At 46.3% G+C, this 14,733-nt stretch overlaps 3 protein-coding genes across 3 annotated transcripts; all 3 read right to left on the bottom strand.

Annotated features, from left to right (window-relative positions):
* Positions 1 to 2,291: 2,291 nt before the first annotated feature.
* Positions 2,292 to 3,883, bottom strand: ARB_01654 (amino acid permease, putative; the record flags this gene model as incomplete). The annotated part of the gene is made up of 2 exons (XM_003012100.1): positions 2,292 to 3,246; positions 3,336 to 3,883. The coding sequence occupies 2 exons, from the start codon at positions 3,881 to 3,883 to the stop codon at positions 2,292 to 2,294; spliced, it is 1,503 nt and encodes a 500-aa protein (XP_003012146.1).
* A 2,522-nt stretch (positions 3,884 to 6,405) lies between these two features.
* Positions 6,406 to 8,592, bottom strand: ARB_01653 (uncharacterized protein; the record flags this gene model as incomplete). The annotated part of the gene is made up of 3 exons (XM_003012099.1): positions 6,406 to 6,821; positions 6,909 to 6,958; positions 7,073 to 8,592. 3 exons carry the CDS (start codon positions 8,590 to 8,592, stop codon positions 6,406 to 6,408), a joined length of 1,986 nt encoding a protein of 661 aa, XP_003012145.1.
* A 1,553-nt stretch (positions 8,593 to 10,145) lies between these two features.
* ARB_01652 (uncharacterized protein) lies at positions 10,146 to 14,498 on the bottom strand (the record flags this gene model as incomplete). Its single annotated transcript, XM_003012098.1, has 5 exons — positions 10,146 to 11,907; positions 11,977 to 13,021; positions 13,093 to 13,985; positions 14,101 to 14,198; positions 14,286 to 14,498. The coding sequence occupies 5 exons, from the start codon at positions 14,496 to 14,498 to the stop codon at positions 10,146 to 10,148; spliced, it is 4,011 nt and encodes a 1,336-aa protein (XP_003012144.1).
* Positions 14,499 to 14,733: the final 235 nt, after the last annotated feature.

Raw genomic sequence — 14,733 nt, 5'->3', positions numbered from 1 at the left:
TCTAATAATACGAAAATGTCTGTCTAGTCCAATTTCCGTTTCAAGGCGTTGACAAAATTGCCTGATGTCGTTTCTCATATAATTTGCAGGGTTCGTTTAATCCTTGCAATAATAGATAGCTTCATTATTGGTTCAGTTTGACATGGCTCATTGCCTTAACTAGTGTTTGAACTAGGCGTAACTACGGCTTAAGTTTAAAGGAAGGGTTGAAGTACACTGACATTTAAGATAGAGAATTTGCAGGGCCAGTATTCTAACTGTTTATCTACGCTACGAAATTGCGAACTCCCAGAAGAGTGACATCATGAAGTGTAGATTCTTGTTAAAGTTTGACCAGAGAAATGCTATAACCGGCTGAATAGTTACTCTTCACAAATAGTAACAGTACCAAATGATTTCACACCCCGTTATCGATGCAAGCAGGGTATTACTACTAATTTTTATGTGCACAACATGCTAGGATATATGGAACTATCCTTCAAAGTATTGACTGGCTGTGACTGTGTCTTCTTCGTCCCTTTCTATAGCCCCAAAAGCGTTTATGGCGTGGTCTAAAACCTCAGTTTTGATTTGGTCAATCCCGGCCCTGTTTGGCTGAAGCCCTAGAAGTCCCCGGTCTGCCATTTCATACAGTGCGTCAAGTGACGCCGAAGTACGTTGTCGAAGGATCAGGGAGCGAGCTGCGTAGCCCACATGGCTATGAGCGCTAATAGATAGCTGGCAAGATCAAGGTCGCTAGACAAATAGAAGTTGAGACTATATACGACCGATAGGAGAATCAGAAGGGAGCTGTTTGCAAAAAAATATTGGTACCGGGAGATTCTGGCTGGTATATAAATCTGACTACCCCAAATTGAGCATGGTGCTTGTTTCAGAGAAGTTCAAGTATGTGAGTTAAATGAAACTCAGATCTCTCCAACAACACAGAATCATTGGCTAGTGGAGTAAGATTTATTGTAGACATGTATCCCGGAAAGTCAGTCCGGGCGGTAAGCGAGGTTTCAGGTCATGCAGTATTAACCTGACTGTAAGTCAACAGTTCGGGTAAGTTGTAACTAGGTAGTTAACTAATGCGGCCCGTAACCGCCGAGCCTCCCGCGCCGCCAGGGTACGGTAGAAGCTACCTAAACTTCGAACCATCATCATCATCTAGAGCAAGATCAAGTTATTATTGACGAAATTGACCTATTTACATTTTTCCAGCATGTATAAGCAATGTTAAGAGCCTATTCAAAACATGGTCGAAAAATACCATCATGACAACGATAAATATGGGAAGAAATTCGGCACACGTTTCGCACCCCAGTTGACTTATTTTTTTGATAGTGGTTAGAGCCATTTTGTCACCATTATTTTCATTCCAGACCAGCATTCTTATACCCAGATGGCAACTTGCCTACTAAGTTATGTCAGCAGAATCGTGGGCATTAGGCAAGATAGGGATAACATGTCTTCGAACTGCTCTCAGCACCATACCTAATTTTGCCCAAATAAAGCTCTCCCCATATTTATCGACAGATTGATCGAGTATCGGACCCAGTTCTAAAGGGATCACATGTCAAAAATCTCTCTCAAGGACTTTGTCTTGAATAATCTGACAGAAATATCAAAATGAAGCCAATGCACTGCTCGCCATTAAGAAATTTACAACGATCAATGCACCAAGACTGATTGGCCCTGTTATGAACGATGCTATCTGGGCGGCCCAATTAGTGACCATAGATTTTCAGGAGACTCCTGGGGCCCTTTTAATCTCCGAATTTAGAGACTGCCTTACCAGGGGCGTTACAAAGCCTCGAAATGAGCTTCCGCTCTCTCTTCTATATGAACGGAAATATGATCTTTGCTTCACCCATCCAGATTTGCACAGGTCCAACTTATTTGTAACCCGTGGCAGGCTTTCTGGTATTAGTATTGGGAATTTACTCGATCTTTATGGCAGTATGGCGGAGAGAGAAATTTATGCTACATTTATACCTGTGCATTTGATGGTAAATACGATGATGGATTAGAGGCCGAAGTCTTCATCCTGCATAATTCACTATTCGTGCTCTAAGTGTTCTAATGATAGCCAGTTCAGTTGTGCGTGGTTATTTGCCTTTTTGATACTTTACTGGTTTGTATTTTCTGCATTTTGCACCTGGTTGGAGGGTCAGATGGTATAGTTTATAACAAAGAAGACATGGGATAATGCGTGGAGAAAGCATCGAAGGACCTCTGGAGGAGCACCACATCATTAACCAGTGGTAATTTATGAAAAGGTAAATAGAAAAATATTCTCATTATTAACATTATCGGCTGAACTTGGCTTGATGTTCCACATGCACTTCCGCTGGTTTGGAGAGGTCCAGGGGGGCAACCCCATCCTCCATATGAGGGGCCATTTTACCAGAAAAAACGCCTGCTTCGTCTTTCCTAGCGTCATCCATAGACATTGGGGGCCCTGTAAATGCCTTACGTGCCCTAACAAAGTACCATACCACACTAATAGTGGCAAACCCGGCGAATACAACGCTCGCATAGTTCATACTAGATGGCGTCACGGGCAAGGACACCGGAAGACAGAAAAGGAAAATAGAGAAACATATCCAACATATTGTGGTTATGTTGATCAAGAATCCAAATTTCCCCAGTGAAAAAGGGGCATTTTCAAACATTTTTCGACGGCGAACCAGGGAAATCAAAATTGGTAAGCCATACGAAGTTGATAAGCATATCGTAGCCACACCGGTGAAGGAATTGAAGGCTGCTGCAGAGCCAAAGTAGATCAACCCAAGGAGACAGTCCACTAGAGTTGAGAGAATAATACCCCATAACGGAACACCAAAACGGCTGCTTACCTGCTTCCAGACCCGAGACCCCGGGATGGCACCATCACGGGCAAAGGCATATGTACAACGGCTTGCCGCCGTAAGTGCGCCAATTCCAGCAAATATCTGGATACCCATGATTAGAAAGAGCATGCCAAAACCGCCTGCTGCAGAGCCAGTAACTGTCTTGAATAGAAGGCCGATGGGTTGGCCATTGGCAACTGATAGGAGCATTTTAACTTCCGGGAGAACGAAGAGCAGGGTAATGAGGTACACCAGGCCAGTTATACCAGCTGCAACGACGGATAGGACAATCGCTTTTGGGACTTCTCGGTGTGGATTCTGTGTTTCCTCGCACATGGCTGCAACCATCCCGTAGCCTGTCAGCGTGTAAGCTGGTTGCAGCAAGCCGACAAAAAACGCCCATCCCGTCGGCCTAGATTTGATCAAATGGAACGTTAGATATAATGAGCCACAGTTAAATGTCTAAAAGAAGCAAAGGGAGGTGCATGAATAGTTATTTACCATCCACTAGCACTTGCATCGTAGTGCGTAAAAACGAATTTTCCACTCCTCCGATGATCAGCCAAGGAGAGCAAAGTGACCATGATTATCAGCACACTGGATGCAGTCCAAAAAATGCATATTTTATTGATGAGATCAAGATACCGCGATCCAAATATGTTTACCAGGGCGCATACAAGCATAACAGCCCAGAACATCAAGATCGTCTGCCATTGATTCGGTACAAAGTCTTCCTTCCAGAGTGAAATCGCACTCAGAATCAACTGGCCGCCAGAGAAGTTGATACTCAAAGTCACTGTCCAATTTCCCACGAGCGTCAGCCAGCCATCAATGAAGGACATCAGTGGCGCCCACTCGCGGGTGGACAGCATCGCACTCCAGTAGTACACACCCCCAGCAGTTGGGTATACAGAGCAGATCTCGGCGAGTGAGGCTGCAATGGCGGTTGAGATCAGGGTGACGATCACCCAGCCCCAAATTATAGTAACCGACTGTCCGTCAGTCAGAGTAATATATAGTGTCGTGCTCAGCCCAAAGGGCGCCGCCATGATAGCGAAAGACCTGCATCCGTCGAACGAACCGGTTAGTTAGCTGGGAGAACTCTGTAGGAAACGCATAGAAAGAGACAGCGAGGGAGGAGGAGAGCACCTACAGTCCGAGAACGCTCATCATCCCCAGATTCCGGGGAAGCTCGCTCTTATATCCCATCTTCGCTAAAGCAGCGTTCGCATTTGCGTCCTCAGACGCCCTCCGTATCCTCGCTCCATCCTGCGCCGGTGCTTTCGTCATCTTCCGGGGAGGGCCGAACGGTCAAGCAGGCTGATTAGCTGGGTGTCCCATGAAGTGAGCAGGATATGGGAGCAGTGCGCCAGAAGATGCGAGGTGGTTTGGAGGATGAGAGAGGAGAGACGCTCTTCTGCTCCTCTTCCAAGATAACTCGGTCCCCGTCTTGCGGCCGGCTCGGTAAAAGTCCCGGGTAGCTTTTCTTTGCTTTGTCTTGTCGCCTCCAAGGATGGGCCTTGTAACTAGTTAACTTCCGTGGTATCTTCAACTGCGATCTTCCGTACGACCCTACGGTCTGGCCAGCAGAGGAACACAAAGCGATCCAGGTCCTATTACGATGAAGAGATATTCTTTTCTGCTCTTAACTACTAACTAGTGCGCTTAGATTAAACCGCCCCCCAAGTGCCTCCAAGCGGTCGGACGATAAATACGAGCACTCGGATGGTGAGTCAACCACAGAGTTGCCGAGAGAGTGGCGGCATCGTACGGAGAGCTATTGGAGGCTTCATCACTCTTGATAAGCAGGAAAGCGGCGATAAGCCAGATGTCCGGCCATAGACAACTAATAACAGGGCGCAAATCGGGGTTGATAGGTTTCCTGACTCCTTCTGGTGGGCTGACATCAACGCTTTCGGCATTCGTTTGAAGACTTGCTGGAATCGTTCTGGCCTGCTTTATGGCTCTCTGCATACTGAAGTTGGCGTCCTAATGCCAAATATTCTTAGCTATCAAGCTCACACATAGAATGATGGAGGAGACAACATACCAAGCCTTTGTTTCCGCATTTTATAGTACATGGAAGAGACGTCCAACCATATTGTGGCGAGTGAAGAGATAAGCCCGACTAGACACACGGCGGCGGTGACAATAGTCAAAATCGAGTGACATCCTTGATAAATTTTGACTAGATACCCCAGGAGAATGGAAAACCACGTCAGAGAAATAAGTATGGAACAGAATAGAATCTGTTTATCTTTGGTCGAGGCGTTCATAGTGGTTGGCGCAACGTCAGGCAAAGGATCAGATACTAGTGCAACTAAATGGCAGTAATATGACGGAAATCGCGTATTATCCGTTTAGAGATAGTGTTAACCGAGGACCTCTGTGATCTAGAGCTGAAAAGGTTACCAAAAAACTGCCTATTGAACTGTTGATGATGCGGAAGGGATATATACATACTCTGCCCCTGTGTACCTAAGAAAGAACAACAATGAGGGAAGATTGCCTGCAGGTTTTAGTGTAGATTAGTTGAAAGGAGTATTATTTGTTTCAACTAGCTGGCAAACAAACAGAACCCCCGTTAACGGGATCCTGCAGCTTCTAGGAACTAGCAATGAGATTGCCGGTGCCTAGTTCAGGTCTTTGTATATTGCAACCTTGTTTGAGATTTCTGCCATTTGATTCATGTCTTTTGAGTCACTAAATATACTAGAGGGATTATTCTTGGATTAAATATTGATTATCTCATACGCTCAAACACTTTACCACCAGATATCACCATTGCTAGTAATCATCTGCTTAGCGGTCCCAAGGATTAAATTATCCGACAGCTAGGTCACGCCGCTTCTTGTTTAAGGTATAATGCTAGATAAACTCGTAAATAATTGCTAGATACACACTTATTTATTAAAATGAAATCAACCACTGCCAGGAACAGCGGTATGAAAGACTGGGCGGGATTCTCAGATGGGTATGAGTACCGTACCTAGTCAGAAAATACATCAACAGCGCTTGCTCTGTATAGTCAGCTGTAGGGCAGTCGTTGTAGGAGCTCTACTCATTTTTAGTCAAAGCACGTACTCCGTAGAATAATAGAGATCTTACATAGTATAGCTTGCTGGTGGTACTTGTTACTCCCATGCAACTACACAACTAGTAGTGAACTATATAGTAATAACCTTTAGAAAACGAGGGGAAAGACAGGTAGTGTCAATTATCAATTATGGGATACCCTCTCCCATTTGTATGCTATATAAGGTAGAGAAATGAGCTGTGAACTGACCTGGATATAAAAACAAGTTATAAATAGATGCAACTAACTCCTTAATTCGCAGATAGATTAAACTTCTTGGCCCCACAACCCTATTTATTTATTGTGGGTACTTGTCCATAAAGAGACTAGTGCAACAAAACTCCGACCAGCAAAATTCAACACTCAAATCTGATGTTTTGCATCAGGAAGAATCTCCAGAACTACTTGATACCCATGTTTGTTATTCTACCTGCCATGTTTCGAATAAAGACAAAATTCAGACCACCTGGCTGTCAAGAAGCCAGGTTTATTCTCTCAACGTCTGTTGATATCCTCTATCGCTAGCTTCAACTCCTGGACGATACCTCGAAATTTAAGCACAGGGTTTTCATTCGCCCACTTGTCCACCTTTGCCAATATATTTGCTTTGTTGTATTTGAAGTGCGCCCGAATCACCTTTTGCCAGATTCCATATCTATGTCTGGGCTGCGTCAACCAGTTTAACATCCCAGCAGTGACTATCTGGGGCTGAATCTTCTCTATGTATCGCCGGGCGCGTATATCAGCCATTGTGCCTACTGCACTAGTGTAGGCCGGCTCATTACGCCAGGGGTCTTCCGTGAAGATCATTGCTTGGATGCTAATTAGCACGGACAAGATTGTTGACTTGCCTGGTTGCCATTGCGCCGCAGCATCGCCATCACGCCATGTCCCGAGAAGCGAGAGGCACACTGCTCAAATGTTAGCCCTATACCCCCTACCTCCCTAGTTTACTGATTCTCCACAACAGTATATTCTGTTGAAACTTTCTAACTCACCTTTACCATCTGGGTGAAGATTTGGGTTTATTGTTTTACCAATAGCTGTTCTACAATGCACTTGAGGAGGCTGATTCGGGTATGCTGGAGGACAAATCAAATCAAAGCTAGCCAAGGTCAGCTACCCTTCAAAGCGATAAGTTGGTGGCATGCCCAGAACTTACTCAAAGAGCGCATACCCATATGGACTATCAGGTGGCCCCATTATAAGACATTTCATGACATCCGGCCGACTTTCACTAACTTTGACGAAGATCCCAATTGGCAGAGATGTTGACATGTTGGCTACCTCAGTGACCATTCGCTTGATTCTCCCTGGACTCGAATACGTCATAGTTATAGCCTTGCTATAATATGCATGGGTCCGGTCAAAGACTCCCTCATCTCGGGAAACCCCATGCTCCTGGTGAAAAGCTTCCCACTTTTCCTGTGGGCTTGCTCTTGTACGCATCCGAGTGCCCTCCTGGCCTGCTGATATGACTGAGTAAAGAGAAAGGATACTCTCACAGCAGAGAAGTAGATCTTCTCCACTCCTTGTGTTAAGATCTTGACTTTCAGCTGAATCAAGGACAACCTTGCTCTGACGTGCTAGCTGCTTCAATCTCTCGCCGACCGAAGCTATCTTTTCTCCTAGAATGAGCGGAGGGCTATCATACTGCTGTGGCTTCGATGAAGAAAGAATTTCAAGGCCGGGAGTTTGTTGTTTATGATATCTGGCACATTTGGCAAGGTCGATTAGCTCAGGGTGTGAACTCAGCTTCGAAACAAGCCCAAAGGCCGCTTTATAGACATCGCTGCGCTTCGTTACATCATCCAAAGAATCATTTCTGAGTAAGTCTGCAACCTTGTCCAAAAGTAATCCAAGTTGCAACATCGCATGTAGCTCAGAAGGAAGATTCTTGCTCATGGATCCAGGGATCATCTGACCAACAAAGTCGAACACCTTAGCTACAAACTCATCTTCTTTCTCGTCACTGCCGTGAAACCGCAAAGGCCTGTTTGAATATAGCGGCTGAAACCCTGACCCGTCATGAAAGAAATCTGTAAACGGGCTATAACGGCCCATACTGCCATCCGCATACCCAATGCCTCGGGCATCCTGTGTCTTTCGTTGGCTCGGGCCGTGACTATTTCTGGCTGGGGGCTGTTTGTTTTGTGTTACTGACGAGGATGCCTGCCAGCGTATCTCAACCCGGTCATACCTTGCCAGCAGAAGCCATATCCCAAACAGCCGCCCATTATCACAGCACCAGTCCATGTAATACCCTTCGATCTCATGAGGATTCTTGGAGTTGCAAACTTTGTTACCGCAACCAAGGCAAGTCAGGGCTCTGCAGCTGGGGCAGGTCGCAGCACAAAGATAACATCCTTTTGCAGGATTGCCTTTGGATCCTTCAGACCAACGGCGTATCCAGTTCCGGACAGAAAAGTTTTCTGTAATATTTGATGCACAGGAGTGGCATTTTATGGCCAGGCGTGCAGCAAGAAATGACTGTACAGCGTTAATACTTTGTTTGATATCCTCAGGATGCTCCTCCAGCGCCGGAAGACCTAACTCCTTACTTCCTGTCGCCCGGTGATGTTGATTTTCATGCGGAGCATCCCGGCCTTCATCATCAGGAGGACCGCTGTTATTATTGTTACCTCTTCGGTGTCGAAAGATTGTGCTTCTGAAAAACGACATTTTCACATAGGTACGTATCAACCCAAGGAGGCTGTTTGGCCCCCTTCCTTAGCACTGAACAAGGAAGATTTGGTAGATTGAGAATATTTTGGAAAAGATAAGAGGAGGATGGAGTTGAGCGCAAGAATGATATGCTTTTAAATTCCCGGAATTTATCTGCTATACATAATTTCACTATCTCGGCTGGTGAAAATTAATTATACAGCTGTGGCATGGACACTTCCCGCTTCCCCGTTCACTGCTAATAAAGGCATTTGCGATACTCCATATCCATACTCGGTAGTGAAGCTTAAGGATGCAATTATGATTGTATACTATCGTTGTGCACGCTCTCCGCGCCCATTGAATGCTCTAGTTCATGTAGTCCAGTTAGTCATATATTCAATACCCAGATAATTCCATGTACAGGTGCAATTGTTAGACCTAAAAAGGAGATTACAACTTATTTATGGGGGAAGGAGAAATTGAGGAAAAATTTTATTGTTTTTTGGGTGTGCCTTAAGAAACAGGCGCTTATTTTGATAAATCCCAATTCCTTCGCTGACGACCTTTTACATTGTTGTTACCAGGCTTCTACCTCCATGTGTCCATTTCAGATTTCATCTCGGTCATGGATACACGTAAGATAGAAGCAGAAACAAGAGGTAACAGGGATGAAGAAGAACAACAATCCAAGGATGGGACATAGAATAAGCAAACAGTGTTAGTTGAAAGGGAGAGGTTCTAAGGTAATTCGGAGGGGAAATCATCAGGCAGTGCGAGCTAGAGGACGGGGTATGGTTTCTCCGTAAACCCCTTTGTGAAAACTACCGTGAGACTGGACTGTGTTCGCGCATTCCCGGTGGAGGGTGAAGGGTCAGTGGAAGGCATTGGTAGGATGGTAGGGAAGTAGGTAGATTGTATGAGAAATTCAACAAGGTCATGAAAACAGGCTTTTTGTCTTTATTTTTTGGGGAAGAACGGGGAATAGTGAATATCGTAGGGGGAAACGCTTCAGGAACTCAAATGTACACAAGGGGTGAAAGGGGACTTTGATATTCGTAATGGTATTGTCGTGTGTTCATGGGTGGTATTGACGGGAGAAAACAATTATCACTGTCGTGAATGGGTTGGTCGGGCTGTGATTATTTTTTCCGTAGCGTTGTTGAAGTTGTTCGGTCAAAACTGTAGAGACGGTATCCGGGAGTCAAATGTTGTTGAAGTTTTGCTTTCTTCGCCGTCGAGTAAGAAGGTAAAGGAGCCAAAGAGTGGATAGGTTTGTGGAGGTTCCGGTTTAAGTATTGTAAGGAAACCATGGGTGAAAGGGGATTATCCCGCCCAGCACTACTGGACAGTGGTAAAAGGACGATATTGCCGAAATTAAGCCAACTGGCGACAGGCAACAAATGAAATTCAAAAAGGAAACAAAAATGTTCTATCATAAAACATATTTAACGAAGGCAAAGGAGCACCCGTAGGATAGAAACATGCGCAAGTTCCGAGATATATGCACGCCATTACAGGCAGAAAGTAATCAAATACAACGCGAATGTCCAGGCAGTAGGTAGACAGGTTTATGGACTTGGATCCGGAAGAAGATCGTCTGGGCCATCGAAACCGAATCCAGCCATATCCATTGAATGGAGTGACCCAGGCCCCTTGCCAAATTCCATGTCCGACGAAGCATAATCATGACCTGGAGGGCGTAGATGAGGACCGAAGAAAGGTCTATGCTCCTCGTCATGGGATGGAGTATCAACGTCATTCCACGGGACACTTCGTTGCCAAAACCGCGTGTTTGCTTGCTGGTCGCCGAAGAGATCGTGATGATCGTTTAGATGGCGTGGAAGTAAGGACGACTCGTTGTCTAGGTGACTACCAAATTCCTGAGGAGATTGGTAGTGAAGTGGGACACGGTTAAAACTTGACGCGGGGGAGTCGGCGCGGAGAGTCATGTCGAAGGCGGAAAGTGGGTGGAGATGGCTATCTGGGGCCATGGCCGCCGATATATTAGGCGCAGCAGTTTCCGTCGAAGGGAATAGGAGGTTTTGATTTGCCGGGCCATGTGTTGCTATTATCGAGCCATCCAGTGTTGAGAAGTTCTCCGAGGCTGGGGGAACCGGCCCACATGCCTGGACTATCTTTTCCTGGTCTTCTGGAGATAGCTTAGCAAAATAGTCCGCTGCTAAAGGCTCTTTTCGAGATAATTGCGGAGTTCCTACTAGTCCATATTCCCCCTTGGCATAATCCGAGAACCCAAACCCGGGTGCATATGGCGAGCAGTAAACGGGCGGCGCCTGGCGTCTTTGTAGCTCCAGGTATGCCCACTTTCCGGTAACCGATTGAGCGGCGAGTTCTTGGGGTTGGGGCTGAAGAACTTTCACAGGCTCGGGGGCCACCACCTGCTGCTGTTCAGGAGCCTTGGGTTTCTCTGGCATATTAACGACGCTGGTGAGGCTGCTCACGGCGAAACGAAGCATTCGGATCAGATGATCGACGTCGTCGGCCTCCATGTTTAACGGCTGGTAGGTAACAGTTCCATCCAGGGATCTGACTGGGACCTGTGATTCGGACATGGAGGTTCTAAGCTTTTCCAAGCCGTTCTTTGGAATTGGCGAGGTATCATCTCCTAAAAGAGTCTGTACCACAAAGTCAGGATTAACAATAGTGTATCCAGCGGTTGCATTGGCATGTTCAGTAATGGAAGCAATAAGCCTACGGGCCATAGTAGACTTCATTGCAGCATCGCTTGGACTCCACACCGGAAGACCATCGTTGGTCTGGGGGTTGGAAGCCTGAGACTTTGCTGGAGACACCGATCTTGTGGATTGTACTGCTGGACCTATAGCTGTCGTAGGGGTCGATCCTAAAAGAGGCCTGGTAACAGAAGGGGATCCAGAAACAACTGCGTTCGAATTGTATACAGGACGACCCAAGGCCTTGGCTGGAACAGTGGGCGCCCTAGCAGTTCTTACACTCTCAAGGAAATTGGACCTAGGATTATGAATGGAAATATCCACATTATGGGTATACTGGGCACGGCAGTCTGTAGAGGTCTTGCCAATATAATACCATAAGGTTTCCGGCTTTGTCAGATCAACTGTACAGGAATCCGGATTAAATGGGGGTTGCTCGCAAATGAAATCCTCCCAGCGGTAGCTGGAGGAAGTATCACCAAATATCATTCCATGAGATGGCATGGACGAATTCGAATCGTTTCTCGAATCGGGCTTTCGAGAAAGGTGGGCAGGAAGAGGCAGAATATTTGGGGGTAGTGGGGGAAAATTGGTCTTTTTAACTATTAAGGTCCACCGGTATGGGAGCTCAATCACATCACTGGAATGGAAAGAAGAAACAAAGGTGGTTAGTGAATGGCAAGAATTAATAAACTAGAAAGATACTTACCCTCGTGGAAGCACTTTCAGCATTAGTGAGCGCTCCAATGGACGGTTTTCCAGCACCACAGCTCCGTTAATCTCCTTATCGGCTTGAAATTGCATCAAGTCTCCTGGCTTCAACTTCATTGCTGTCTCCAAAACCTTGGAGTCCATATCGAGCGTCTGTGATGGGAGAGAGCCAAATCTCTTCTGCCGATGGTACTTGCATTTCAAGTCGATAGCTGGAACTGAATACTCTTGGCCGTCATCCGCAACAACCGAAGTTTCACCAAATTCCACCTGGACACCTGCAAGCAATGCACATGTAGGATGGTATGACCTAGCACACTTCCCATACATACACTGGAAGCAAGCACCTTTTACCTCGCGACAGAACAAGCATTTTAGGCCCATTCTTGCTTTGGGAATCTTGTCAACATCGCAGACGATCTCACGTCCGAGGTCATCCTTAAGGATAGAGGTCTCTTCAATAAACAAGGCGCATCGTCTATGTGCTTGTGATTGACCACCTTCAGTGGGCAACAGTTCTTCGTAGTCCATACTATTTGGGCATAGTACACATGGCGGCTTCTTTGGCGAATCTAGATGCAACTTGGCACGCTTGGATTTAGGCTCAATACCATCAACCTTCCGTTTCCTGGGTCTTGTGGATTTTTCCGGAACGCTTCGAGGCGGAGTGAGAAGGTCGGAGGCACCTTCATACTGTTCACTTCTGGTCTCATCGTAGTACTCAGGAGTAGTTTCACCCCGTAATTTCCGTTCAATCTCTTCGACGTCGATCCAGACAGTATCCGTTTCGCAGTGGCATTTCTTGGCGATACGGGCATAGTCGAGCCAACTTTCCGTAGCAAAATTGACCGATTCTGCACAGTTGTACCCCAAGTTGAATCCGGAGTGGTATCCATACGGGAACGTGATAACGAACTCGCCTTCATAGTGGACTAGTTTGTTCGCGGTAATGCCGTACTGAGACTTGAGGACGGTGGGGGAAATAAGGTAGGTCTTGTGTCGTAAGAACTGGCTGCAGTTTTTCGAGTCCGTTGGCCAAATACCTATTGAGTAGTTAAAATTAGTCAGTATTTCATGTTGCACACCTGTGTGTTCATCAAGCATCTAAACTTACTCCGCATCGCTGCCTCGAAGCGTGGAAGGTCTTCCTGTGAGATGCTGTACCACTGTTTAGGAGCGCCAAAGTGGATGTAGTTAATGCTGTAGAGGTCAACATCTTCAAGATGCCAGGCGAAAGTGGCCTTCCACATGCCAAGGTATACATAGGCGGTGTTGACACCAGGGACTTTTTGGCCGAGAACATCCAGAAGATTTGGGAGATTGGCAACATTCCATGAAGTCACGGCATCATCAAACAAGGAACCTGGCATATCAGCACCATACATGGGGTTGTTATACATAAGAGATTTCCAATAAGCGGTTTCGAGTTCTTCACACCTTTCAGCGGTGAACTCTTCGTTACTGGAGAGACGATAGTCAAAATCGATGAAAGCTTCTTCATCAATATAGTCGTCTTGCTCATCTCGGTTATTTTTCCGTCGAGCAGAGACAGACTTGGGTTGTCTGCCTTTTGGCTTTGGGGCAGGCAATGGCTCTCCATCACTTAGTTCCTCGGATTTGGCTTTGACTGGCTTTGACACTGGGGACACTGGAGTAGGAGGGCTTTCAGGTTTGGATCCTTGGCCATCATCCTGGCGTTCGGGCAATTCCTCACTGGCTTTACGCTTACTTGAAGCTGTTTTGCGTTTCTGAGATTCACCTTTATTACCATGACTTCTGACTGTACCCCGGGTCTTCCCTTGGGTCCATCGTCTTTCTCCTCGTCTGGCTGGAGGTTGATGACTGATTTCTTCAGACAATGCTTTCCACTGTGGAAGGTTGTATGACCGCTGTTTCTCAATGTTTGCCTGGGTAAAGGTTCCGTGAGACCCTGTAAATTCCTGGACGATAGGATTCTTGATGCGGATGGTCTTGACGGCCTCGTCTAGGGCGGGAAGCGAGTCCGTCCTATTTAGTTGTCAAGAGTCAGCATGACAAGTCTTCAACACTAATCCAACAACTCGTGGTTCTAGATCGACTTGCAAAGCCAATAATATGTGTCATTGAAGCCTGCAGTACTCACCACTCCTTTGGAGGAACCACTTTCACAATTCCTGACTTCATGCCATATTTGTCAATACAGCGAATGAAAGCTCGAAAGTCTCGGAACTGGTCCATGGTCTGGAGAAAGAAGGATTCAGAATTAGTGTCTCGTGAAGTAATAAAACAAAAAGGTCAAGATACGGTAGCTATGGTATGCAAACGAACCGGCTTGAAGACCGGCACTCTCCCACCCTCATAATAATGATCTGGTTGAATATCTTCCAGAATAGGAGAGGTACCGTCATCCTCGATGGAAGGACGAGGAGAAGCCGAGCAAGAATTGATCCCATGAAGGTGCATCTTCTCTCCGTCGGCGCTGGCAGGTGGGGTCATCGATGCAGCAGTGTTGCCGCCTGGAACACTGTGTTGTTCCGCCATGACTGGTAGATCGAGCTATACGAACATGTGTCGCACCCTCTTCTCTCCACTAGATAGTTATCTGTGTATTTCGTCTCGCTCACTTGCCGAACGTTTTTCTCCTATGCCTTTTTTTAGTCTCCTTCCCTCTTGTTAGCCCTAACACTGCGGTAATACTGTTGAGAAGGCGATTGACGATCGTCTGGTGGGCAGGCGCCAACGTACGATGAGAACAAGGGGAGAGATCGATTCCCGC

This window comes from Trichophyton benhamiae (genome assembly GCF_000151125.1).
Source record: "Trichophyton benhamiae CBS 112371 chromosome Unknown contig01094.0, whole genome shotgun sequence".
NCBI classification, from domain to species: domain Eukaryota; kingdom Fungi; phylum Ascomycota; class Eurotiomycetes; order Onygenales; family Arthrodermataceae; genus Trichophyton; species Trichophyton benhamiae.
Note: the sequence above shows the minus strand (reverse complement) of the source record. Positions and strands in the feature narration are given on the sequence as shown.